General features: G+C 40.0%; 1 protein-coding gene across 2 annotated transcripts; it reads left to right on the top strand.

Moving 5' to 3' along the window:
• Positions 1-3,291: 3,291 nt before the first annotated feature.
• TRAM1 (translocation associated membrane protein 1) lies at positions 3,292-23,769 on the top strand. 2 transcript variants are annotated; one of them, XM_030444511.1, is made up of 11 exons: positions 3,292-3,558; positions 7,242-7,305; positions 7,881-8,002; positions 8,192-8,308; positions 9,194-9,252; positions 9,655-9,739; positions 13,314-13,384; positions 13,480-13,584; positions 14,166-14,309; positions 15,238-15,398; positions 18,526-19,172. In XM_030444511.1, the coding sequence occupies exons 1-11, from the start codon at positions 3,436-3,438 to the stop codon at positions 18,597-18,599; spliced, it is 1,125 nt and encodes a 374-aa protein (XP_030300371.1). In that variant the 5' UTR covers positions 3,292-3,435; the 3' UTR covers positions 18,600-19,172. The 2 variants fall into 2 exon arrangements, with proteins under 2 accessions (XP_030300371.1, XP_030300372.1); XM_030444512.1 differs by lacking the exon at positions 7,242-7,305 and having other exon boundaries at positions 3,315-3,558; positions 18,526-23,769.
• Positions 23,770-27,585: the final 3,816 nt, after the last annotated feature.

Below are 27,585 nucleotides of genomic sequence, written 5' to 3'. Positions count from 1 at the left end.
TTTCTGTTTCTTCAAAGTAGAAGGGCTAGTGTCATTTGATGCATTAACTTCATAGTTTCTCATGCCCCCTGAGCTGGGGACAGAAGCTGGAAGAAGCACTAATCAAGTTTCAGCCTTCCTGCCAGCCAATTTTAAGATCCTGTCCTGAGAAGCAACATCATTTATTTGGTTTAAGACTTAGCAAAGAATCATAGAATGGTAGGGGTTGGAAGGAACCTCTAAAGATCATTATGGAGTCTAACCCCTGTGCCAAAGCAGGGTAATCTAGGGCAGGTCACACAGAAACACAGCCAGATGGGTCTGGAAAGTCTGTAGAGAAGGAGACTCCACATCTCCTGCTCCAGTGCTCCATCATTTTTATAGTAAAAAAGCTTTTCCTCATATTGAGGTGGAACTTCCTGTGTTCCAGTTTGTGTCCATTTGTGTCCATCCAGTTACAGAGCATCACCTAAAAGAGACTGGCCCCTTTTTCTTGAAACCAACCCTTCAGATATTTATATAAACATTAATAAGATCCCCACTCAGTCTTCTCCAAAATAAACAGCCCCAGCACTCTCAGCCTTTCCTCATGTGATGGATGTTGCAGTCTGCTGATCATCCCTCTAATGACTCCTCTGCTGACTCCCTCTAATACATTTCAGTCCCTTTGGAGCTGGGGAGCCCAGAACTGGACACAGGTCCAGATGTGGTCTTAACTAGGGCAGAGTAGAAAGGGAGGAGAAGCTCCCTCAACCTTAGGGACACTCTTCTTAATGCACCCCAGGATACTATTGACCTTCTTGGTCAGCAGGGCACATTGCTGTCCCACAAATAATTTAATGTCCACCAGTACTCTGAGGTCCTTCTCCATGGAGCTGCTTTCCAGCAGGTCAAAGTTTGATGGTAATTATATCTTTGGGGGGGGGGGGGTTTCTATTCCATTTCTTACTAACTTGCTTGTTTACGCTTCATTTTAAATGTTGTTTCTTGGTTATATCTTTAAACATGTTTGATTATGATTGAATTCAGGTAAAATTACCCAATATCTCTCTCTCTTACTGTGGGAGCAGCAGTACACTCCAGTACCAAATCCTCCACAGCCTTCCACCTGGAACATGTATTGGGTTTGCTTGGTAAGGTTTTGTTAGGGAGTTGCCACAGGGGCATCTTCTGTGAGAAGATGCCAGAACTGCCTCTCATTTCAAATCGTTGGGAACTTCCTTCCTAAATGATGTGATCATTTTGAAGCCTAATGTTTCAAAACACAGATATCTGGAAAGGAATCTGGCAAACATAGACCAGCAACCTATTGGCAAGAAGCAGGCTGAGAACTGACAGTCTCAGGTCTTTCAGATTATCACACTGCGTAAAGAGCCATAAGAAACATTGCATGGCAGAAAAAAGAAGTCCAATAAAAGGAAAATGTGGAAACTCTTCAGGTGTGGCAAGGGGGTTGCCTTCTTTTTCATTTTAGTATAACAATTTACAGTATGTCTTCAGGACAAACACAAACCCAAGTCGAAAACCAGGAGTTCTGTGCCTGTATGGAAGAGTTGGTAGTCAGACATTTGAGGCACTTGCCAATGACAAGCTTAAGGAAAAGATGTCCCAGTTAGGTTGTTTGTTATGTTCTGTGGAGATGAGATGACCCAATTTCTCTTGAGGCCGAGGTGGGAAGTGGATGCAAAACTACACTGCAGAAAGAATTCTAATTTTTATCCCAGTGCAACATACGTAACTGGTGCAGTATTTTACATCCATGACTATGCTATCTGCAGTCAGAGATATACTCTCACATTGTTACTGTTGAAATAATATTTTCTTTAGTGTTAAAAAATACTGTTCTAGCCAGGGAGTGAGGACATTCCTAAGATATAAAACATCTTGGAACTTAAATGTGAATGCCTGTTTTGTTAAAACCTTTCTTTTCTATTAAAGAAAAAAAAAGAAAAAAAGAAAAAAAAAAGTTTCTCCAACTGTGAAGGGAAAGATCTCTGTAGCCTTTTCTGTATTTTAAGTACCCTAGATACCAAGTAAACCTGACTCCTGAATTAATAAATTCCTATGAAACTTCTGAGCACCTTTACAGCTGATTAAGGTGTTTCATAGTTGAAAAACCTCGTCTGAACAGTCTCCTCCATGAGTCACTCACTGCTCCACAGAGTAGGAAGAAACCAACCTATTAAAACCAGTTCACAGTGTATTTGGTGCACTCTGCATTGTGGCAAGGCATACGAAGTATTTGCATCCTCCCATCCTGTATTCATTATCTGATGGCAGCAAAAACCATTCTAACCAAGCTAAACTTCAGCCATGAATTAGTCCTTTTCTTGATCTTCCTTCTTGATATATTCATTTGAAACATCTGTCAACCAGAAGTTTTAATAAATGTAAGTAGCATGAAAGGAATGGGGGTGTGAAGAGGGGTGTTAAAAGGGCAGCTTCAATGCAGCCTGAATGTTTTTAGCAGCAGTGTTTGATCTCTCAGACCTCTATATTAATCTGTGTTAATCTCATAACAGTCCTCTTGAGATTGGGTTGTTGTTTGTTTGGGTTTGTTTATTTTTTAAATCCACATCTGTGCTCCCTTCCAGTGTCTCTTCCTTCTGCTCCTCCCGGTTAGCTTTCATTCCCGTCTGCTTTACTGTCATTACATTCCTTGTTACTTTTAGTTGGACAACGTATGTAATTTCTGGCTCTATAGTACATTGTAAGTAAACGGGATGGCAGAAGCCTACTGCCAGCACAGTGAAAGCTGAGCTGTACCTTGAGGCTGCGCCTCAGCCGTGACCCTCACGAACCCGGTGAGCGCGGCTTTCTAATCGCATCCTGCGGCTGCCCCGCTTCCCGTTGACGGTCTGGCGACAGCTAAACTTAGCCAGAGCCTCGGGGGGAGGAGAAGGAACTCGGAGGTGATATAGGATGGCGAGGGGTGCTAGGGGGAGTTGGGAACACTGAGCGGGAGGCCGACGGCTCCGCTTACACTGGAGCGCGATCGCCTCCTCCGCGACCCTGGCGGGATCCACGGCCATTTTCTGTCGCCGCTGCCTCGGTGGGAGAGGGGAGCTGAGCCGATGCGGTGCCCAAGTGGGGCTCCGGGCAAACGCCAACGAGTAGGCAGCCGTCCGCCGCGGCTCTACTGACAGACCCCGGCCCGCACCGGCACCCGGGGCGGCTTCCCGCGGGCCAGGCCGCCGTTGGTCAGTTTGAACCGCCGGGCACTGCCCCTCACCGCCCCCGAGGGCGGGCGGCTCTCCGGCGGCCGGCAGGGGCGCTGCTGGCGGCGGCGGGGGCTGATCCCTGCGGCCGGGGCGGGGTGAAACTAAGCTAAGCGGCGGCTGCCATTCCCCGTCTGCGCGGCCGCCTCCTCCCCCTCCGCCTCTTCCTGGCCGCGGCGACAGGAGCTGTGCTGGCAGCGGGGAGGCGGCGGCGGCGGCGCCCAGCTCCCTGCCCGCCATGGCGATCCGCAAGAAAAGCAACAAGAACCCGCCGGTGCTGAGCCACGAGTTCATCGTGCAGAACCATGCGGACATCGTGTCCTGCATGGCCATGATCTTCCTCTTGGGGCTCATGTTCGAGGTGAGGCGGCAGTGGCGCCCCCGGGGGCTTCTCTCATCTTCGCCGTGGGCTCTACGCGCTGGGCAGGGAGGACGCGGAGGTCCTGATGCGCCGAGGGCGGATGGGCGGCAGAGCGCCGCGGCTGCCTCTCACTCAGAGCGGGTACCTCCCGGCGCACCTGCCCGCCAGCCCACGTCCTCCTTCGGCCGCGCACCCACCCCCCGGCTCTCCCGCCCTCGCTCTGAGCTGGGAGGGGAGCCGACCCTTCGCCCCGCCACACGGCCGGAGCAGCCAAAGCGGGAGCCCTCCCCGCCGCTCGTCCGCACTTCCCCGGGCCCAGCCCCTCGGGAAACGCCCTCTTTCCCATCTGGGCCCGGGGAAGCGCAGGCCGTGACTATCGCCACGACGCGGCTCCCGTTTCCACTCGCCGCCTGTGAGAGGAGGCCGTGCCCCGCTGCCGTCCCCCTCTCGCCTTCCCCCCACCCAGCAACGCGGCGCCGCCGTGAGGGAACGGGCAGCGGGGCGGCGTGCTTCCTCCCGCCGCGGTGGCGAGTTCCTGCTGGCGGCGGGGTTACGTGGCAGTCGGAGCGCAGCGGCCGGGGGAGGAGTGTGCGGCCGCGCTTGCACGGGGCGGGCGGGGGCGAGGGGGGCGAGGCTCAGCAGTCACGGATGATCCCCCCTTTCCCCTCCCCATACACACCCCCACTTCCCCCACGGTCTTTGTGTGCTCGGCCCAGCTGGGCCCCGCCGGCACTACGGCTCCCGTCAGGCCGCGGGGCGGGAAAGGGCAACGAGTGGTGGTGTGTGGATTCCCCCCCGCCGTCCCCTCCCTGGGCGCGGACCGGGGTCCCTTCAGCGTGTTCCCCCTGTAGCCCCCACCGAGCCCGCCTGTGGCCTCCCAGGGCTCAGAGCGGTTTGCGGAGCTGTTGCTCCCCCGGGGGAGGCGGTGTCGATCCGGGTGTCTCGGCTGACGCCGAGGTTACCCTCACCATCTCCTGCGGCCGGAGGATTGACGGCGCTCGAAGGGAGCGAGGCCGAAGGCTTGAGCGAGGGCAGGTCCTGTGCTCGGCCTCCCGGGCACCGCTGTTGGGTCCCCGTGTTGGATACAGTAATTAAAGCTCTTCCTAAATGACGTGAAAACTTAGTAAATTCTGGTGGAAGGGTGTGGGGGACCAACAAAACCTTCAGTTTAACTGTTGATCCTATGTGTGCCTCTTTGGCTCTCGTCGATTACCTTCTGAGAGAACTGAGAAGCTGTCGTTTACTTCTGTGACTTCCAAAACGTTATCAGTGGTGTCCCGTAAAATTAAGACACTTCCGTTTTTTGTTGGCTAAATGTTTCAGCTTTTTCGGTACTCTGGCTATTTGTTTAGGATCATAGGATCTTTCAGGTTGGAAAAGACCCTTGGGATCATCGAGTCTGACCATCATCCCTACACTCAACAAAGTTGTTCCCTTAGCCATATCACTCAGCACCACATCTAAACAACCCTTCATGTTCAGTTATGGGCCTTTTCACTCTATGGATGGTTTTCAGAAGAATTTTATCCAGCTGCTGGTACTTGCTCAGCACTAGCTGCCAGTGCAGTTAGGAGGAAAAAAATACATAATGGAAAGATAAAGCAGGGCAGACCAAGAAAGTGTTATCATAGAATCATAGAATTGGCTGGGTTGGAAGGGACCTCAGAGATCATCGAGTCCAACCCTTGAACCACCGTTGTGGTTGCTAGACCATGGCACTGAGTGCCACATCCAGTCTCTTTTTAAATATCTCCAGGGATGGAGAATCCACCACTTCAGTGGGCAGCCCATTCCAATGCTTGATCACTCTCTCCATAAAGAAATTCTTTCTAATATCTAACCTAAACTTCCCCTGGCACAACTTAAGTCCATGCCCTCTTGTCTTGTTGAAAGTCGTTTGGTAAAAGAGCCCAACCCCCACCTGGCTACACCCTCCTTTCAGGTAGTTGTAGAGAGCGATGTTTGGGTATATGTTTGGGTATACTATAAAAATCACCAAGACAGCCCTTTTATGGTGGTTTTCTGGGGATTGACATTAAAGAGATGGACTTAAACAAGTACTTGTTACGTCTTCTTCTGGCTTACTGTATTTACAATATTACTACTAGGGTTGGAAATTTTTGGAGGGATTGGTTGTGCTGAAATCTTTTGATTCCTTTTTTTTAATCCAGGGTGTTTTCTATCCCAGTATAACAGGGCTGTATGCCTTTGTTTGTACAGTAGGTGAGGTAAGAGTTTGTCTCAATTTCTGACTTGAACTGGTATAGGTCTTGGTATAGGCCTTGGAAGTCAGCTGCTGTGGTAGTATTGGTGTGGTAAGGTAATACTGCCTGACTTGTGCAACTGAATTAGGACTTCATGAGTAGCTGACAGAGCCTTCCAAGGACAGTTCAGAATTGTCTAATGTGTTGAATTCTCCTCTGAAGGCTCCCTTGATGAACGAGAAGCTATAGGCAACTTCAGGGAATCCAACTAGTTCGCCTGAATTAGTGAAATTATGTGAACAGTCTACTGTGTATTCAGCAATTCCTAGAAAATCTAGGGCTTATTTACAAAGTGCTAGTTTTAAAAATAAATAGATCTTGTTTCTTGGGAATGATAATAAGTGCTGGGAGTAGTAACATAGTCATAGTGAGATACTCAAAGCATCCTTCCAAGATTTGTTGAAGATTTTACTTTTTTGTCAATCCTATAAATCATAGAATTAGCCGGGTTGGAAGGGACCTCAGAGATCATCTAGTCCAACCCTTGGACTAGATGCAACAAGGATGCTAGGTTTTTGTAGCTGTGAGAAATGATCAGGTCATAAATATTGTAAACCTTAGTTATTTTTCCTTCACTCATAGTTATTTTTCCTTAGCTCTTAAGGCATGTTGATTAATGTTGAGATTCAACAAAGATGTGTTAAAGTAAAAAAACAATTTGTGCCTATTAGCATCTGAGAATCAATCCTCTTGCTTGTTTACTGGGTGTTTTTAAGTACCACACACCCTGCCCTCCTCCAAAAAAACCCAACCTTCAGAACAGACTTCCCCCCTCTCATCTTTTTAGTTTGTTCTGCACTTTCTTACTCTCCATTGTAAAAGGATAGTACCACTACTGCTGAATTTCATCTGTTTTGCAGTTCTTGACAAAGGATCCCCAGGGTCAAAAGAATGCTAATTGTATTGAGTTGGTATGCAGCTGGCCTGAGATGCTTCTCAGTTCTTTAGACTTTTCTCTGTAGCCTTTTCCTGTCCGCAGGAATAATTTACAGATTTATTAATATCATACTCACCTTCAATTTTCGTCAAATTAAAAAGTATTTTTAAATTAAGTTTCTTCTCAGCCATTGCCACATACATTGTGGTCTAGAGATTACATGATATTGCACATTCTTTTGATGTAATAATACAGCATTGACTGGAGAAAAAAATGCAGCATGTGTTTTCATTTTAAAGTAGAAAAGACTATAAGAAGCATTTTTGATATTATTTCATTCAGGAAACGGGTTCTGTAAACAAACCTATAGAGATCACACAATGTGTTCTGTTCTTCCTTTGGAAAGTCAGGTGATAATGTGAGTTATGGGATGGGACAGATGTGTTGGGGAAAGGTGCTAAAACTATGAGTAAATGTTTTCGGTTAAATGTAGTTTATTTCAGTGAGAATTTGTAACCTTTTTGATTTTTTTTCTCTTTCAGATTACAGCAAAAGTTGCTGTCATTTTTGTTACACTTCAATATAATGTTACCATTCCTGCCACAGGTAGGTATCTTGCAGGAGGTTAGTTAGGAGGCAGTGTATTCAGACATTATTAGTATGCTGTACCTTCTAGACCGAGGGTAAGTGAATTTATCAATTTAAGCAGATAATAAGCAATTTTCAAGGATTTTAGTAAAGCTCCATTTTAATTACTTAGCTTTGGGACAAGGTTTTTATTCTGCTGGCTTCATCATTAGTGCTAAAACTATCTGACTGGTAGATAAGTTCATGTTAATTCTTGCTCTGGTTTTGCAAGTGGCAGTCTTTAGTAGTCAATGCAGCACAATAGTTCAGGATAATTTTATAGTCCTCTTTCAATGCATTTGAGTGCTTCCTAAGTGCACTTAAATGTTCATTTTGGTAGTGCATCTTTCCAGAATCAAATCTAGTTTGTGATGTGATGGAGAAGATGACTGTAAACAATGTAGTGACCTAGCTCGTGCTGGCAGTTTAATCTGACTTCTGTTTGTTCATCTGACTGCAAACTACTTCTGTCTGAAAGGTTTCAGTTTGAGAAACAAAGGTATTAGCCACTAAACTCTGTTGGTGCCTAACAGTTAATTCTGTTTGTCTTGCAGAAGAGCAATCTGCAGAAACAATCTCTCTCTATCACTATGGCATCAAAGACTTGGCTACAATTTTCTTTTACATGCTTGTAGCAATAATCATACATGCTATAATTCAGGAGTACATACTGGATGTAAGTACAGAATAATAATTCCTTTCATCAAGATAATTGTCTGGTTTTAATTAGACTTCATTAACTTAAAAGTAAACTTTTGCATTAAAGCTTTTACTTGTTAAAACATACCTTGGAACTTTTAGATGTTCCAATGCAGTTAACAGGTAAATACTGAAGTATATAAATAACAATGGACTTTCATTTCAGAAAATTAACAGGAAAATGCACTTTTCAAAAACAAAGCATAGCAAGTTCAATGAGTCTGGGCAGCTTAGTGCATTCTACCTTTTCTCCTGTGTTTGGGGAACAAGTATTCTTGTTTCTGTAAGTATGATTTCTCTTTTTGTATAATGACGTTTCAAAACTTATTTTGATGATTAAGTTTCTGGCTTTTTTTTTTTCTGTTTTTAGCTGCTTTTAATATTAAAGTGGGGGAAAGTTTAGGAATTCTGTGTAGGTTGCAGTTATCAATTAATATCAAGCCCAGTAGTGTTAGTGTTGCTCAGTCTGAGTTTGATTTACTGTTAGCTTAATAAGGTAAACCTTTTTAATTCTACTGTGGTACTTCATTCTCTGTAGTTTTTCTGTGTTGGCTTATTAGCATAAAATAAAAGTTTAAAAAGCATCATACCTACCATTTTGGCAGCCTTGAGAATGGATGTAAGGACAGATTGCTGTAGGCTCTGGTGAGCATGTGCTTTCGGATGACATTCTCTGTGCTAGCAGTTGTGTGTAAATGAGCTTAGTTTTAAAAAAAGGAGAAGAGTATGATTTTCTTTGTTTTCCTTAACTTAATGGCTTCTGAAAAAACTTTCCTTAGTTAAGTAAGCTCAAAGCTCTTCAGCAATTTACAGGGGAAGACCATGGCTGTAGTGAGGCTGAAATTGCTTCCACATAAGTTAGCTTAATCTTGAATGAACTCTTGATTCATTGGTTTAGTTGCTTTTCATTTTCCTAAGTCAATACCTCTGTACTGGGTTTTTTGGTTTGGTTTTGACTTGTTTTTTTGGGTTTGGCTTGGTTTTTAGTTGGTTGTTGCTTGGTTTTTTTTAAAGGAAATACATTGATGTGCAGCTTATACATGTGTGTGAATGTGAGCACGTATCTGCACACAAATACAAATATATATGTATGTTCATTATTTCTAACTAGGAAGTAGCATCTTTGAAGGTTTATTGGGACTTTTTTTTTTTTTTTTTTTTTTTTTAGGAGAACTATATATCAGATCCAACCTCTCTGTGGAGGGATTATCCGCACACTCTGATTCCGTAAGATGTCTTCCGTAGAGGATTGTTGGGGAGTGGGGGCAGTGTTTTAAACTTAGGATGTGTCACGTGCAATCTGTGTAAAATAAGCAGTCTGTAAAACTACATCAGTCACTAATGTATTTTTATTCATATTTATGGAAGAACTCAATCCTCTGTCAATTTGTAGCATACAGAGTTCTTTTTCTGTAGGCTATTATATAAAGTAAGTTTCTGAAAGCATTATTTGTTTTAATGATTTAAAAAAAAACAACAAAAAGCCAAACTTAATTCTGAGTTGTCTGGCTTGAAGAATCTGTGTTTTACTTTCTTGGGAGACAGTGATTAAATTTATTCACTATAAAGTTCTGAAATATTTTCATGAATAAAAATGTAATATTCTTCAATTCTTGCTGTATTGTACAGGTTTCAAATGAAGTTTTTCTACATCTTACAGTTGGCATACTGGTTTCATGCTTTTCCTGAATTATACTTCCAGAAAACTAAAAAAGTAAGTTTAAAAAGTTAATCAAAAGAACTCCAACAAATTAGCTTAAGCAGTGGAATAGTTAATTTCTTTTGGACTTCCAGAATAATGTCTTACTCTAGATTTCCTAACTTGTCCTTATTTGTGTTACCTATTTTTCCTGGTGGAATTTTGGGTACTCAAATGTCCATTGAGAAGGTAGGGCTTTTCTTTACAGTTAAATCCTGTATTTCTAATTGCAGTGAAGTTGCTGGGTATCTGCTGGGTAGTAAAAAATGACAATTGTTTCTCATCTACTAAAAGAATTTTCCCTTGGAAAAGTGAAAGTGAGATTTTCTTTTCAACTTTTGTTGTTAGTAGTCTGAATTGTCTCATTGAAATGCCGAATTGCTTAATGAATCATGATATAAGCAGTGAATAATTTTGTAAATCCAAGAAATACTAAACTCTGGTGTTTTATTTAAATAACACTGTCCTCAGCAGAAGTTCTGATAGTCATATATTGAGAGTGCTAAATTTTTAACAGCATCCTTTTCCCCTTAAGGGTTTTCAAAACACCCAAGTTTACTGTAGGTTTTTTAGTAGCATATTTTTTTGCCTTCTGGGCCAATATAAGTAGTCTCTTTGCATGTTTTTTCAGGCTTGTTTTTCATATACAGGTTCCTTATTAAACTTATATGTTTTAAACTCACTCAACATGGCTTCACCAAAGGCAAATCATGCTTGCCTTATTTGGTGGCCTTCTATGATATAGTGTCTGCATCAGTGGGTAAAGAAGAGCTGCTGATGTCATCTCCCTAAACTGTTAAGGCTTTTGATTTGGTCCTTCACAGCATTCTTAACTCCAAATTGGAGAGAGATGGATTTGGTGGATGGACTATTAGATGGATAGGATGGCTGCTTCCAAAGCATCACAGTCAGTTCTCAACCTCCAAGTGGAAACCAGTTACAAAAGGTGTTCTTCAGGAGTCCATTCTGGGACCAGTACCGTTTATTATCTCCATCAGTGACACAGACATGTAGGATTGAGTGCACCCTCAGCCAGCCTGCAGCTGACATGAAGCAGAGTGATGTGGTTGACTTGCTTGAGGGAAGGGATGCTATCCAGAGGGATCTTGACAGGCTTAAGGAGTGGGCCCATGTGAAAGAAGTGCAGGCAAGGACAAGTGCGAGGTCCTGAACATGGGTCATGAGAATCTCTTGACATCATTACAGGCTGGGGAATGAAGGGATAAAGATCAGCCCTGTGGAGAAGGACTTGGTGGTACTGGGAGTTAAAATATTAGACATGAACCAACAATGTGCACTTGCAGCCCAGAAGGCCAACCATATCCTGGGCTGCATCAGAAGAAGTGTGGCCAGCAGGTTGAGGGGGTTGGTTCTGCCTCTCTATTGCACTCCACCTTGGAGACTCCACCTAGGGTAGTGTGTCCAGTTCTGTCCAGCACAAGAAAGACATGGACCTGTTGGTGCAGGTCCAGAGGAGGGCCACAAAAATGATCAGAGGGGCCGGAAGATCTCTCCTATGAAGACGGGCTGAGAATTGTGTTTGTTCAGCCTGAAGAAAAGAGTTCAGAGAGACCTTATTGTGGCCACTCATTATTTTGAAGGGAGCTTTTAAGAAAGATGGAGAAAGTTGTTTTGTTTTGTTTTGTTTTTTCTTGTGGAGACCATTTATTTTAATCTGATTTAGACTAGATAGGAAGAAATTCTTTATGATGATGGTGGTGAGACACTGGAACAGTTTGCCCAGAGAAGTTGAGGATACTCACTCCCTGGAAGTGTTCAGAGTCAGGTTGGATGGGGCTTTGAGCAACCTGATCTATGGCAAGACATCTCTGCCCATGGCAGGAGGGGTTGGGCTGAATGATCCATAAAGGTCCTTCCAACTCAAACCATTCTGTGGTTCTGTTGTTGCTCTGTGACCAGACTGTGTCTCTGCTGCCAGAGTTCTGCACAAGTCAAGAAAACTAAACGTATATGCTATGTAGCCCCAGGTCTCCGTTTAAGAGCCTAAAAGACTCTTGGGAAAATAGTAATGAGATGATTTTTTTTCTTGCTGATCAGCTGCAGTATAAACACTGATGTTTTGCAGGTACACTGCAGTTGATGTTCCCATATTGCACTAGTGATATCTCTCAAATTTGATTTCATATCCAAGTGTGGAGGGTTTTTTAACGTAACTCAAGAAAGCTTTCACAAGTGGTAGAAGTGCCATATATCAAATAATAGTGTTCTACTGTGTTACTGCTTGGAATTTTGGCCTCTGTCTTTTCATTTAGAGTGTTAGTTCATTTCTATTAGCAAGTTCATAGGTGATGCTACTTTCACCACATCTGAATCTCTGCCATCTTGGCTTCTCTGCTTTATACCTTCTCTTGAAAGTGCTGTCTTCTTTTACCGAGGTGTAGTTGTCTGTACTGCTGATGTAGACAAGAAGAGTTCTCAACTCAGCTTTCTGTATAGTAGTGTGTCATTTCACCCATATTATTCCAGTAGGTAGCCCTTCAGTCTCTTAGTTTGTCTAAGCAGGCAGCATGTGCTATTTAAACACTATGTCAGTTCTGATGATAACATGCAAAAGGCTTTTCCTGGTAGTATGTTGAGAAATTGAACATTTGTACTGAATATTTGGTAATTTGTTTGAAAGAACTTGTTTTTCTCTTTCAGATCATTTAGAGTAGGTCTTTATCTGTTTTCTTGCTCTTTGTTTATGTGAGTGGTATTTGCTGTTGTCACAAGTATTTGGTTCTGTGCTGTTGTTGGCTTTGAGATGGAGTATTGCATAACATAGCAGAGATCTTACAGGATTCAATTTTTAGGCCTTTTTTCACTTACGTGTATACAAGACAAAGCAGAAGCCCCTTGCTTGAAGTGCAGGAAATCTTTCCAAAAAGTAGGAGCTTCTTAAGCACAACTCAGCATACTCCACGTACTTCTTCAAGACAGATTTTTATTGTGATCTGGTATGCTTCAGTTGATTCTTCTGCTCACAGACAGCACCTTCTGCTTTCCATGTGCTCTGTGTCTTCCTCTTCATTATTTCATCTCCATGAAGTGTTCAGTTGAGTGGGGCTACTCAAAATGTGCCTTTCTGGCTTAGAACAAGTGGTTATTCTCTGTATTTACCAGGAACAGTGTGCCAGAATCTTGGATGAGCCTGATTTTTTAAAATAGATATCAGCACTTGTAAACCTTCCCATTTTGGTTTGTAGACTTATTTCTGTAGCAATCAGACACAATCTGAGGGGCAGTGGACATGTGGAATTGTATGAAGTTATTCATCAATATGATTATACATACCAAGTAAGTATTGTAGTAGCTAGTACAAATTCACAGCAGTTACATCACATAGCTGACACATTTTCTCACAATAGCAAATGTCTAAGATACTGAATGTTACTGGAGAGAAAGCTGTAACTTTTGGGTAGAATTAGGTCATTTAGGCTGTGTAATTCAGTGTTAGAACAGGCCATGTTAAGGTAACTAATAAACCAAGAAGAATTTTCAAAACTAGAGGTTACCTTGTATTCTGTAACACTGTATAATAGTATATAATGTTATGTATAATCCATAATTCCTTTTTTCTTCCAAATAGGAAGACATCTTTCGACAGATTGTCTACATTGGACTTTATCTCTTTCATATTGCTGGAGCCTATCTCCTAAAGTAAGTAAATAGTAAGGTTGCTTTTTTTCCTACTTTATTTGCTGTCTTTAACATATGGCTAAATGTCTAATTGATGGTTTTATTTGTTTTGATAGTCTGACCCATCTTGGACTGGTTCTTCTGGTATTACATTACTTTGTTGAATTTCTTTTCCACATATCCCGTCTTTTCTACTTCAGTGATGAAAGATACCAGAAAGGGTAAGTAGTCTTTAATCTTTTAAATTAATGTAATTTCTGCCTCAAAGTCTTGCGTATTTAGCTAACCAGTAACCAAAATTACAAGGAGGTTCAAACAGTGTTTCTTCAGAAGTCACAGTTCTCTAATTTTAGTATTTATATCTCTAAAACAATATTTTTTTTAGTCTTATTTGCCTATTAAAGTAAATGCTGGCAGTGGTGTAAAATGAAATAAAATCTTCCTTGATGTACCAATGCTAAAAAAAAAAAAAAACAGAGAAAGGAATAGCATAGGTTGCCTGTACAGCCAGTTCTATAAGAACTATTAACATGGTTATGTTGTAATAGTAATGGCAAGCATTTTCTGTTGAGCTGAAATTAGTTTTCAGAACACAGCTTTGCTTTGTAGAAGATTGTGAGGCAGGGCTTTTCGTGATTTTGCTTTTTGTCTTCAATAAGTACTAGAAATACAAAGCTAGGATAGGTGAAAAATAATGAATGTAGGCAAGTTCTTAAATTTTGAACAAATTCACATGGTGGAGAGTATATTTTTAATACTTGTGAAGAGAAAATTAATTTAGCTTTGATGTTTTTCTTTGTAGATTTTCACTGTGGGCAGTTCTTTTTGTTCTGGGAAGGCTTCTCACCTTGATTCTTTCAGTTCTCACTTTTGGCTTTGGACTGGCAAGAGCAGAAGATCAGCAGTTGAATTTCAGTACTGGAAACTTCAATATCCTGGCTGTTAGGTATAGTACACTTGAAACTGTTCTTTACCATGAGATGTAAACCTGGGTTAAATGCACAATATAAATAGTACAGTATTAGTGTTAGGAATTCTGGATGGATAGGTGTATTCATGCAGCTGATAGGATCTATAGATCTTGGAATAGCTTCTATAACTCACTTGTAAGGCATAGTGAAATTCAAGAATTTACAGTCTACAACTGAAAAATCTGTAACTCTTTTTGCAAAACAGAATTAAAAGGAATACCCAATTACAGAGATTACTTTCAAATGTTTTAGTGAATTGAATTCTGGGTATAATTGCAAGCAAGTTTGTAGAAGTCAAGGCATTATGCCCAGAGCATCTGTGGGTCCTGGCTGAATATTACTGCCTCTTTCTCTGCCTTTATTATGAATGTTCAGCATTCTGCCTGGCCTTTTTATGACTTAAGTCCAGAAAAGGAAGTTACTAAAACTTTGACAGTGTCAGTATTACACTGCAGAACTGCTACTCGGCATGGCCAAACTCTCATAAGCCATTTTCAGCCGTTACCACCTGGTACCTTGTGAGTAATACTGAGAAAAGAGAAACCAGGGAAGAAACCTAGTGATTTCCAGTTTTGATAGAGGGGCAAAGACTTCACTGTCATTGTAGGTCTACTTTTGTTCACCTGTGCTAAGCTCAGCTGCTGTGAGCTAATTCTTGCATAGCTTAGAAAATGGGTGTTACTAGGAGAAGAGGGAGAACTTAAAAAAACAAAAAACCCATAACAAAAGCCCCAAAACTTTGTTAAATTCATATTACCCAGAATGAATCACTCTTAATGTGTTTGAGGAACCTGAGTAAAGAGGCAGTTTATGACATACAAAGAACGATCTGATGTGGTGTTCTACTTCCTCTTTGAATGAGATAAACTTATTGGTATACCTTTATCTGGATTTTGCTTCTAGAATCAGTGTGCTGGCCTCTATTTGCATGGCTCAGGCATTTATGATGTGGAAGTTCATTAATTTCCAGCTTCGGAGATGGAGAGAGCATTCTTCTTCTCAGCCTCAGTCAGTGAAAAAGAAGTTCATAACAGCTAAAGGAAAGAACTCCAGAAAAGAAAGAGGTTTGTATTTTCTGTTTTCTTGTTTCCTTGACTTCTCAAAACCTGAGGTAATGCAGAGCCCTTTTAAATATAATTGCTAAAGAAACATTTTGCATTTCACGTGCAGGTGTGGTGAAACACACAAACAGTGGGTTGTTAAATTCACTATGTATTGTTTGATTTTTGTCTTCTAATTGACTGAATGAAGGAATTACCAATTCTTTAGTTAATGCAACATGAGATTTTTGTTAAGTGTGATTATATTAATTTAGAAAAATGTGTCACACTTATGTTCTTTTGCCTTATAAAAAGGAAATAGACACATTTTTAGATCTATTCTCATAACCAATTTACTCCAGATGTTTCTTGCAATTGATTTCAAGCTTGGTTTTCATTGCTGCTAAATTGATGCTTCAGGGCAAGGAGGTGGCTGATGATCCAGTAAATAACTCGTATTGGACCATTTTTACCGAAATGGAACTTTGATACTTCTTTTAATGAGAGGAAATAATTACTACTTTGTGTGGAAGCATTTGGAATTGAATTAATGGCTACAGGTTTGACTTCTTGATTATGTCACACTTCTTAGGGAAAAGGGCTTGGTAGATGAACTGAATGACTGAATGCTTTTCCCTCCCCAGAAAATTATGTGTTCTATTAAAAAAAATAAAGCAAAACAAAACTTTTGGGTTTTTTTGAAACCCCAAACAATTCCCCACACTTCACTATTTCTGTTGTACCAACAGTTAGGTGTCTGTGTGTTTAACTGGTTGAATAACTTCTGCACTTTTTGGAAACTGCTTGAGTCATTTCAAAAGCTGATTTTTTCATAGTCCTTTTCTATCAATCACATATTGACAACCTGTTTCACTTTTTTTATTCAACTGAATGTGTGGAGACCACTTGCACTGCAAACTAAGATTTGTTGTCAAGAGATCAAATCAGTGGACTTTTAAAATTATTTTTTTAATATCTTTTTTTTTATTAAAATCATGCACTTTAGAGTATTTCTGTGCTCTATTTAATGATTTGTAATTACCACAACTTTTGTGTGTTGTTGGAATTTTTTGTTTTCATCAGAAAATCCAGTTGGACTTTTTTTAATTGATTGACAGTTCCTGAGTAGGTGTCCTGCCTAGTTAGAGCTCCATGTTTATTATGTCTTACTATGTTTTTTGTGGTATTAATGAATCTTCATGTAATTTGGTGAATTTTCTGGTTTTCACTCAGCTTCAATATAAACTTAGAAGTAGTAAATGAATGGTGAGAAAGCTGGGTAATTGGACTTGTGTTATAATTTTAATTCACAAAATAATAGAGCAATGCCTGTCTTAAAGAATGGCAAAAATTTTAGAGCTTATTTGAAATGGAAAGAAAAGAACTTTAAAAAAAGCTTTAAAGTTAGTGTTGCTTCAGATTCTTCTGAGGATTCCTGTAACATCTGGTCAGCACACTTACACAAGATGCAGCAAGACAGTGTCTTCGAAGGAGTGGTACCTGCAGTTTAAAACAGTCTTTTTTTTTCCTTCTTTTCCTTTTTTTTTTCCTTTTTTTTTTTCCTTTTTAAAATTCTATTTGTGGTTGGATGGATTTTTGAGAGCCAGGGCACAACAAAATGTCTTACTTTCAAACTGTGCCAAGAGCAAGAAATGACAGTAGAAAAGTCATGCAGTGATGTGGATGGGGTACTCAGGCCCATGCTGATTCTTGCTCTTCATTTACTTTCACTTGTCTCAGGCTTTTACGAAAACAGGATTCCAGTTAGCTGGCTTGGGTCTAGCTCATTGTTTGGAAGCTGCTTGATTTAAGAATAACACAAACTTATTGAAAAGTATCCAAAGACTACGTGTATGATTAAAAAATGGTGTTTCATTTACAACCAAATATGTTGGATTAACTTTGACAGTTACTATGTGAATAAATGAGCCTCTGTTTGGTCTCATTTTCATGTATGTTTCTGGTTGGGTTTGGGGGTTTGTTTTCTTTTTAGTTGCTTGTTTGCATAAATGGGAGCACTTGTGTGTAGTGAGGGAGAGAGAGAGATCAACAGTTGTTTTTTTTTTATTGGCCACATTCTGTGGTAACCTGCAGATGGAAAGCATTTATTTAGCCAGTCAGAAAAAAAAGAGATTAACATCTCTTCTTAACATGTCAAGCAGCAAGCACTGTTGGCTATGCACGCTATTCTTCAGATCTCTTTTATAAATATGGTTTATTGTCAGGCAGCCTCCCTGCTTTCTTGGGTTGTGACAACACTGAATAAAGGGGATACTTCTCATTCACAATGATAGCATGTTGCTCTGTTTTACTAATTTATAATGCACTGAGCTGTGTGCATTATAAATCCACAGATTTTGGGTCGTTGTTCTAGAGCAAACTTTTGCTGTCAAATACTTGCTGTCTTACTTGCACAGATTAAAAACTCCAGAGACATCCAAGTCAGCCCACAAATGGTATAGAAGTAGAGGATGGCAGCTGGCAACACATTCTTTGTATTCTTGGTTAGGTGCCTGGTGCTCATGCTTTAAATCTTTCCATCCACATACTCATCTCAAATCTAACTAGTGTTTTACTGCTATCCATCTTACCTCTGTAAATATTTTCATCAGAACATAAATTAATTCTGTATGTTAAAGTGTGTACTTCAAAACTTATATCTATGTGTATATAAAGATTTCCTATATGTGAACAGCTTGTAAAGGTAAGTGAAGGAGTACAATTTTTACCAAGAATTAATGTATGAAGTAGGTGGCATAAACAGCCTACACCAGGGAATTGTGTGTATACTGCACATCTCCAGAATTTCACAGGACAGTCTCATCTACAGGTTGAGTATTTTACTTTTTAAGATGGTATCTACTGAAATATTACAGCTGCCTTGATTTTCAGTCTAGATGTGTGCATATATAATGGACCCATTTTAATATCTGGCCATGTCAGGAAGCCAGACTTTATCATAGTAAATTTTAAATTTTGTGCTTTGTAAAAGCTTCACTGTAATGTTGCATTATGAATGATAATGGTGAGATTTAACAAAGAAGATACATCAGAAGAGAAGTTAAAGGACTGTGTGCACAGAACCTACAAAAATGTAATGAAGTATAAAGCCTCTCATTGTATTTGAAAAATGTTTTCTTCTTTTTTCTAGAAAATGGAATAAATGGAACAGTAACCTCAAATGGAGCAGACTCTCCTCGTAGCAGGAAGGATAAATCCTCGTAAAACTGGGTTTTATTAAGTTAATTGACTAATGGCCCCAAAGAATCTGCTTTTTACACGGATGGCCCTTCAGCACTAGAGATGTTATGGATTAAAGAAAATACAATTCATGTTTTTTGATTGTTGCTGTTGTTTTGAGAAACTTTTTTTAAAAGCCATTTTGACTAAGGAAAAAGGTTATCTCTCTTAAAATACTTGGGGGGGGGAGGGAGGGATACAACACTTTTTAAATAACATTGACACTTTTTTAAACATTTATTGTGGTGAAATAACTTCACTTAATGTGGATCACTGTTGCAATGTATTCTTTCCTTCCAGTTTTTGTAATTTTGGTGATATATACTGTTCTACCAACTTCACATTTTCTGAGTTCTTCAAGAAGTGTTGCAAAATTGAAGTAAAAACTTAGATTGCATTTTCAGGTTCTCTGGCTTTTCAGTTAATTGCCTTGATTCAAATTTACAGTTCCAATTGGGATTCCAAGACCACACCAATAAACCTCTTTATTTTGTAGTTTCTAGCTACAGTGTCTGCTCTTAAGAATTGCCCCATACCATTAAAACAAAACTGAACTAATTGGAAATGTTGCAGAGTTTTATTGCTTGTTGGTTAGAAATCTCTTACATGTAGCAAAAAACCTGAGAGATAGCATTAGCAATTGAAAATTAGAAGGGAGCACATATGATCATAGAGTTGATTTGAGTAGCACTGTTAAATTCTGTCTGTGCTTTTAAAGTGTATGTATCTTGGAGAATTAGTGTGCATTGGACCTTCTTTGAAAACTTGTCTGTCTGATTTTAGAGGATGGAGATTCTGACAATGTCTTGTGGTTGTTGTGGGAGGTACTTAATGCTCCATGAAGAGGGAATGTGTTAGATAAATGGATCAAGTTATGAGAAACATTCCTTTATTTTAACTGCTTTGCTTTGTTTCGTTTGTTAGGAAATAGTTTGAGTTCTCCTATATATATTTTTATGGGAAAATATTTAAAAGCTACAACTTCTTAAAATTGATTTATTGTGTCCTTTGCTACAACTGGAAAATCTTAAGATTTTTTTTTCCATTATCTGTCTCTCATAACTGTATTAAATGTGAAGCTTTGTCTAGTTAATTTTCCAGTTTAATATGCAGTCAGTGTTTCCTCTGTACCCATTGGTAATGGGTATAATTCAACCCATTTCTTGAGAGAATGAGTTAGAGATTTAATTGAGTCTTAAGAAGAAGTTGCTAAATTAGTCTTTCAAGTTCACCTAAGTACTGGACTGCTTATTGATTGAGAAGAGTAATGAGCAATCAAGCAGCTAAAATAGTTTTAATTAAAAACTGTTAATATAGTTGAGTTTATAGCCAACAAAATAATAAATCTGCATTCTGTATCTGCTGCAGTTTGATTGCTTACTGTACAGAATAAACGTTTCTAGTACAAAATCTTGGCTGCAAGTAACTATCCATTCTTCAATCATTTAGTGCTATTTAGAATTATTACAGTATAATTTCTGACATGTTTCATCTTATTTCAGTCTCAGTTCCTGTGTACTTTCTTCACAGCTCTTGAAAGGGACTTTATAGACTTGGATTTGATTAACTTGAGTACTCAGGGGCAGCATGCCCTGTAGTATGCCCAGTCTGTTTCAGTGGAAGTAGTTATACCTTGTCTTGATTTAAAGAAATAAATCTCAAGTCATGAAACTATGAATCTCATCTGATCTGGCCATGAAACTGGAAAATTTGAACTCAGAAACTTTGAGGGAATTGCATACAGTAAATACTCACTGCACAAAGTCATGTTCCATCTCTGTTTAAAACTACCTTGATAGATTCTGTGTGCCTTCCTCTGGAGTTGTACCTTAAGCTAAAAGTGGTAAAGTTTCTAGACTGATACTTTGACACTAAAATAGTTTGCTTGTGGTAATTGGTTGTCCTGGGGCTGTTAAAACCATAGAGGGTGGAGGAAAAAAGAAGGGGGTATTCAAGGTACTTCTTGAGGTTTCTAAGACTGAGGGTTGTAATAGTTGTTTCCCTAAAGCAAACTATTTCCTGTAAACCTCATTCTTCGGTACAGTAGTCTTGAAATGTAAACATTAGGTTCACTTCCAAAAAACCTTAAAAGATTATATTCTTGCCTGTTAATTCTGATAATGCTTTTTGTCTCCTTTTGGCCTCATGGACACTCTTAGCCTTTGGCCTTTGAAAAAGGCACTTTTGTTTCCACAATGGCTTACCATTCATCTTTGCCTTAGAGGAGCTGTTGCTTACTGCAAAGTAATTGAGAATAATTTCAGTTGTTTTAGAATTTGGAGAGGGAAAGTGAGTTTCTTTTGTCTCTTCTGTAGAAATACGTATTTATCGTTTTGGATGAGGCAAAAGCAATAATTTTTAATTTTATACCATGGGATGGCAACCCCTGTGAATTCAGAAGATTTTTAGACTTCTATTTCCAATTGATATTACTTGTTTTGGCATACGATTACTGTTCACCTGGATAACTATTTTTTAATTGCTTAAAATATTTTCAAATGTTGCTGCATTTTGGCCCTTGTTTCTTATCTGGGATTTGGTAAGCTGGAAGAAGATTAGTTTAATCATATTTTCTTAATTGTGGAATCAGGAAAATTTGAAATGGATGTGACTGAAGAGACCATTATTATTTTCCTATGCCTAGTAATATTTGCTTAGGCTGTAGTAATTTATCCTGGTGAATTACAAGGTCCCACAAAAAAAAAGCATGTAAATGGGTTTGAATTGAGTAATTCATAGAGACTGGATAGGATTTTTGGTGGTTTGTTTTTGTATTTTTTCTTAAATCCCATCCTCCTTGCCCCATCTTGTCAGAACTTTTCAAGACTTAAAACAGATGATTTCATGATGACCCCAGAAAAATGGTTTATGTGCCAGAATCTCCTGTTAAAATCAGTGTTTTACTAATTAATTATTTGTAACTTTAAAGTACAAACAAGGAATGCAGAACATCTGAAATTAATTTTCAGAGTTCTTGTTTTTTATCTGGAAACTTTCTTCTCTTGACTAGAGGCAAAGGTTGATTTTCTCCTATGTGAATCATTCTTGAATATAGATAGGTCTTTGGAAATACTGCTTTTCAGGTGAGCCCATGCCCAAGCTTAGGAATGATCAAGGGATTTGATGTGCAGAGAGAAACTCCATAGGCTGTTTCAGCACACATTAGAATATGCTGAAAGTATGTTGGGATAACTTATTTGGAAAATAAGTAGTTATTGGTAAGCACTTGATAATTTTTTCAAAACACTTTTTTCTTTGAAAATATTATTTGTGTTTACAGAGTTATATTGCCCAGAATTGTAATAATCAGCGTGGTATTTTGGTACAGGTAATTGGACTTCAGTAAAAAGGGTTAATACAGAACTGAGGTCCTTCTGCCCTTTGCAGATTTATAGCTAACTGCATGTGAGATGATTTTATTCTGGGGAAGAACGTGGTATTAAAGGGATGGGAGGAATATTTTCATGGTCATCCTAAGCTGAAAGTACTGTAAGGTGCTGCCAGAATTGAGGCTCTGTCCCTTGCCTCATCTAGCACAAGACCTTCTGTTTTCATGGTGAACTAGATGTGGTACAACTAAAAACTGGCTTGTTTGTTTAGTTGCTTTTCTGCTGAACTAGTAACCTGATAGTAATCTTGGAGGTACTCAATTATTTTTATATAAGCAAGAAGAAAAGATGCAGGGAAAAGGTGAATTGAACTCCAAGGCCACCACTTCCTGCAGCGCATTTCACTGAAAATTACCCAGGATTCTGGTATGAGTTGGGAGATTTCACTGAAAGACTTTGTCTTCAATACCAGAAGGAAGCTGCTCTCTGTGGTAGCTCCTACATGCCAGACTATTTAAGTGCTAATGGATTTTTGTCAGATACTGTTAGTGAAGGGGAGGTACTCGGTATGCTGGACTGTGTGTTTTATTTGTTACAGTTTCAGGGTTTCTGAGCTGTGCAAGTTGATATTGGTGGTGTAGAATTAGGAAGTCTGAAAATGTAGTTTCTCTTGGATCAAAAAGTGAAGATTACTTCCCTTAGTAGCCAGGAAACTACAGCTTTTTTTGTGTAGTATTTTTTTTTTTCTTTCTCCACATGAACCATTTAGGTATTGAAGCAGGCTGTCCAGAGAGCTTTGCAAGAATTGCTCTGTACGCCTGTATGGGGAGGGTTGTTCAGTTTCTCTGCTTTTGTTTTCTTGTTTTCAGGATGTTCACCAGCTGATTCCTAGGTCATCCTTTGGTTTGGTTCCATTTGTGACTCAGCCCTTTGGACCTGTGTTGTAGAAGATGGAGACTGGCAGTTTCAATATGCTCCCTATGCAGTGTTGGTCATTGCTGTCTTAATTGGTCTCTATGGAAGATGTCTGTAGTGAAGGGATTTGATCACCAAGTCGAGAGAGTCGTGATATTTGTAACATTTACAGGCCAATGGGAGCCTGCATACAGAGATACTGCATTGCAGGAGGCTGGGCTTTAATGCCTGGAGGCTGCAATAAGAGTCATCTCAGTATGTAAATACTTGGGTTACTTCTTGCTCAAGCTGTAAGAATGTCCTACTAAATTCAGACTAGGGGAAAATTCAGGTGCTTTCAAAATAAGAAGGCTCTGAAGGACTGACATCAGTTATCATCTGTTCATCAGATTTGAGGTTTTCACATTGTTAATTGTGGATTATCGTTGCAGTGCTGAATTAGCCAATGCTTTTTTTTTTTATATATACTGTAGGTTGTTCTGGATGTCTGGTAGATCTGCCCTCTTCTCATTACTCCCTAGATAGGTTCTGAACACTAAAGAATTTGGCCAGTTCTTCAGAACTAGAATAGCTGTGCTGGAGTGTTTCTGGATCAGACGTGTAAGAAATAAGTGCATAAATATGGCAGGTGTCATCAGAACCTGTTTTTAATAGACACTGGAAATCTTTAGGATTAACACATTATAACACATTGTGTATTGCAGTGTAGTGAGTGTTTGGATATAGCTCATGTCCAGATACCAAGTGCCTTTCTGTTGGTGAGACAGAACTGCATCTACAACATTGCTTCCCCTTCTGTGACTGATGGGTGAGAAGAGCTGGGCTGTAGCTGCAGGAGTCATCTTTCTGCCTTTTAGAGAAGTTCTTTTGATGTTGACAAAAGACAGCAACTCTTATTCCAGGTTTAAAAAAAAAAAAAAAAAAACAAAACCATGCTACCTAGTTTTGAATCCAATACACTTGCTCTTGATCTCTTTCCATGTGTCCTCTCACTTTTATTTTAGCTTTCTGCAAATACTTTCATCCAGCTCAAGGACAGCAAAGCTGTGATGTGAGTGCCAGAAATGACAACTCTGTTTTTTCCTTCTGTTTGAAACTCTGCAGAATCAGAGCAGCTAAAGCATAGCTTTTTGATGATCTGATAGCTTTTCAGTGTTCATTCCTTCTCCTTATTTATTGTGGTTAACATTAAAGGTCAGGCATTGTCATGCAGCACAACACAGCTGTCACTAATTCATTCCAAACACAAGACTGTCTGGCAGTTTGATATACTGAAGTGAATATCACTAAATCTTGACTGGTTTAGCAGAAATTGTTATTCCTGGATGGTTTTGTTTTCCATTTTTAATTAATGATTATTGCCTTTCTCATCTGGAAAACTGGGCACTTACACTCTCTGAATCTCTTAGTCTATTTTGCTGTATACAACTTGACAAATTACTGTCTAGAACCTGAGCTTTGTGTCTTCTTATGTTGGCTGTAAATGTTCAAGAATGTATCTTGAGTTGTAATTGACAAATAAAAATGCAGGCCATGGTGATAAGAGCACTGTAACAGGGTAGGAATTTCAGCTCTTGAAATCCAGACTAGAAGCCAAGCTAAGAGTCTCCTGTGTTCTCACACAGGTGATTCCTCCTCTTTGTTTCTTGATTAATCATTATCTTTGTTTTCTTTGTTTAGATTGTAAGATTCTTTGTGGCCAGGGTTGTCTTTTGTGTGCCAGCCTGTGTGTGTGTGTGTGTGTGTGTGTGTGTGTGTGTGTGTGTGTACCCAGGACAATTAGACCGGGAGCCCCAGTCTGTGGAAGCTGTAATAAGCAATCACCTTGTTATTGTTTTCCTGGATACCATAATAAAGAATATCAAATTAAAATTGTGCTTGAATAGTCTGTTACCAAAATAAAGAGAGGAATGTAAATTGCATCTGGCCTTGCTTACAGTCCAGCAGCATCAGTAGCAGGGATACACTGGTCAAAGACAAGTACAGTGTCCTGCTTGGGAATATTCACTTGAACCAAGGAACACAGAGCCAGGAAGGCTGAAGAGCAGTGCCTTGTAACTTGGGCTGGAGCTGGAGCTTGCACAAAATTGCCAGGAATTCAAGTTATTTTCTCCTGTCAACTTGAGAAATTGGATTGGTCCTTCCTCTCGGGAAGGGAGGACTTGGTTGTTGTATTGCTTACGCAGTGTTTTGTATCCTTTGAGTAGTGGTTTCAAGCTTGAGAGGGTAACCACAAACTTGGAGAATACAGAAGACTGCACTGGGCAGTGTCTGCTGTGACCTGGGAACTGACTGTTCAAACTCAAGTGTCTCCTCTTCAGCTGAACAACTTTTTAAACCTTTGTAAATTTCAGAGTCACTGATACTAACAAAATTTCATTCAGTCTGAAACTGAACCTCTACACTGATCCATTTGCAATTTAGGCAAGATCATAGGGAACTGAGGACTCATACCTGAGTTACAGAGAGTGAGACTGTTTATAGGAAACTTGCTACGAATGTTAAATTCCCATGGGTTTGATTTGCTACATGGAAGAGGGGTTTGGCTGCAGATCACAGGATCCCTGTATTCAATTCCCCTCAAAAATGCATCAGAATGTTGCTTTTGGAGATCTATTTAACTACTTAATGATTCTTAAAGTCTGCATTTGTAATTTGTAAATCCTCAAATAATTTGAAAGAGCATGTGAAATGAAGATTAATTTTCCATGAAGATGCATCTGTTTCTTGTCTTTGTTAGGCAATGTAGCTTAAACTGTAACTTGAAAAGAAAATATTAGAAAATCAGTAGAAAACACATCATTTTAGAAACCAGAACTACCTTACCTCTGGGTATACCTGTTTGTTAGGTGACTAACTCAACCACAGCTGGTAAAGACGTGCAGATACTGATAAATGGCATCTGGGGTGACTGTATCAAGCCTGCCTTATCTTTCTTCTGCCGCACCTCAAAACCAGCATCTCACGCTGATGCCACTTCCAGCCTGGTGCTGAAGATCAGTACTAAAGGGGAGTGGAGCAGCTGCAGGCTTACGAGCCAAATGATGTGATGAATTTGGGATGTGGGAAGAACAGCCACTAGAGGCCACCGCAGACTTTGTCAGCTGAGGTTGAATTCGGACGTCTGGGAGCCAGGAAAAAACCTATCCAGGGGCCCCACGTTTTTACTGCACTTTGAGCAGCGGTTCCCTGTTTCACTTAAAGTAGCATCTCTGCTATAACTCAGAAAACTGAGCAGTAAATTAAATCGGACATGACTGCTTGTAGGTTTGGATCTTGGTGGTGACATAGTAATAAAAATGATGTTATATTCTGCAGACATTGGGAAGATGTCTTTATTTGGCCAGAAGCTACTCCCTTGCAGGATGTAGACCTCCAGTATTAAAGCTTTGTCTTAACCCAAAAAGTGGAATATCTTAGATTAAAAGCAGTACTGAGAATCCAAAGTAAGCCTCAGATTACATCTCCTGGCAGTGTTTTGTTTTGTGGACGAGCAGGCAGTGCTGTGGCAGATGCCAACCTCTTTGCTTAATCCTTGGGGCAGTGCACATCACAGCAATCCTGTTATTTGTATTTCCAGCAATTTTTGATGCTTTCAAAACAAAGTTACCCTTAGAAGAACTTTTAAGATTGTTTCCTGAACAGAAAAGAAATTCCAGCTTTTGCCTGTCAGTAGACCTTTCTTTTGTTGGAGCATTGGTTGTGATGCAGGAGCTGTATGAAAACTTTGCCTGCAGCAGTTAAAGCAACTTATCAGAGAAAAGAAATTAAAATTTGCAGCTTATAGATTTTGTCTTCATTAATAAGGAAACATCTGGTTCCTTTAGCATATGACCACATTTATAAAGAAGGAAAGTTTTGGGGTGATAATGGAAAACAGTGTGTGATACACTAATTTCTGTTGATGTCTTCAGGATAGTTTTACCCTTTGTCTGCCCAGAAAAAAAAGGTCCACTGGCTTTAGCTGTTCTTTAACCCCAGTGGGATTGTTCTTTGCTTCTGGGAAGCATTGCAGTGCAGGGTAATCTAGTCCTGGAAGAATAATGGGAAACATGGCCCTCCTTCAGGAATGTGTTGGGACTTTGGTGGAGTCTGGGCAAAATTTTCCAGAACATCTGGATTTGGGTAGTCCTGGTAAGAGATGGCAAACCAGATGAATCATGCTATGAGCTGTGACTGTACTTTGATTTGTAGCTCATTAAATTGCCGGTGAGAGGTTGAGTGTCTGAGAAGCCTGATCGCCAGCTCAGTATTGCTTTTCTGACCTCCTAAGATGGATGTTGTGCAAAAAGCCAATTTGTTGGCTCCACGTCTACGGAAATGCATTTGAAAACTGGTTGCAAGACTCGCAAAGGTATGATGGTGAGCACTCTCCTCTTGCTCTGGCTATTGCCTTTGAGATGAACGGCTGCCCTGAGTCCTGCAGGAATGCTGCAGCAGCCAGGAGCTGTGGTTGTGCTGGAAGCACATGATTCCCTCAGGTCTCAAATATGTAGACCCGTTTCCCCACCACCAAGCTTGCCCCACTTGAAGAATTCAAGAGATTTGAAATAGAAATCTTTTCATTTCTAATGATAAATGCAGTTCAGCAGCATGAGCCTCTGATTAAACAGAGGATGGAGTATGCCCCACCCTGGAGAGAATGATGTAAATCATTCCAATTCTTGGCATTGCTACTTAAATTTTGTTCATAGCATGCCATAAAAAAACTTACAGACATTGTAAAC

Source organism: Calypte anna, chromosome 2 (genome assembly GCF_003957555.1).
Source record: "Calypte anna isolate BGI_N300 chromosome 2, bCalAnn1_v1.p, whole genome shotgun sequence".
NCBI classification, from domain to species: domain Eukaryota; kingdom Metazoa; phylum Chordata; class Aves; order Apodiformes; family Trochilidae; genus Calypte; species Calypte anna.
This window is presented reverse-complemented; position numbering and strand designations above follow the sequence as displayed.

Excerpts from the sequence above, each read along its gene's own strand:
- TRAM1 (XM_030444511.1), top strand. The coding sequence starts at position 3,436 with ATGGCGATCCGCAAGAAAAGCAACAAGAACCCGCCGGTGCTGAGCCAC. Across the intron at positions 8,309-9,193 it reads GAACAAGTATTCTTGTTTCT|GAGAACTATATATCAGATCC; the intron begins GTAAGTATGATT and ends TTTTTTTTTTAG. Across the intron at positions 9,740-13,313 it reads ACTTCCAGAAAACTAAAAAA|GAAGACATCTTTCGACAGAT; the intron begins GTAAGTTTAAAA and ends TCTTCCAAATAG.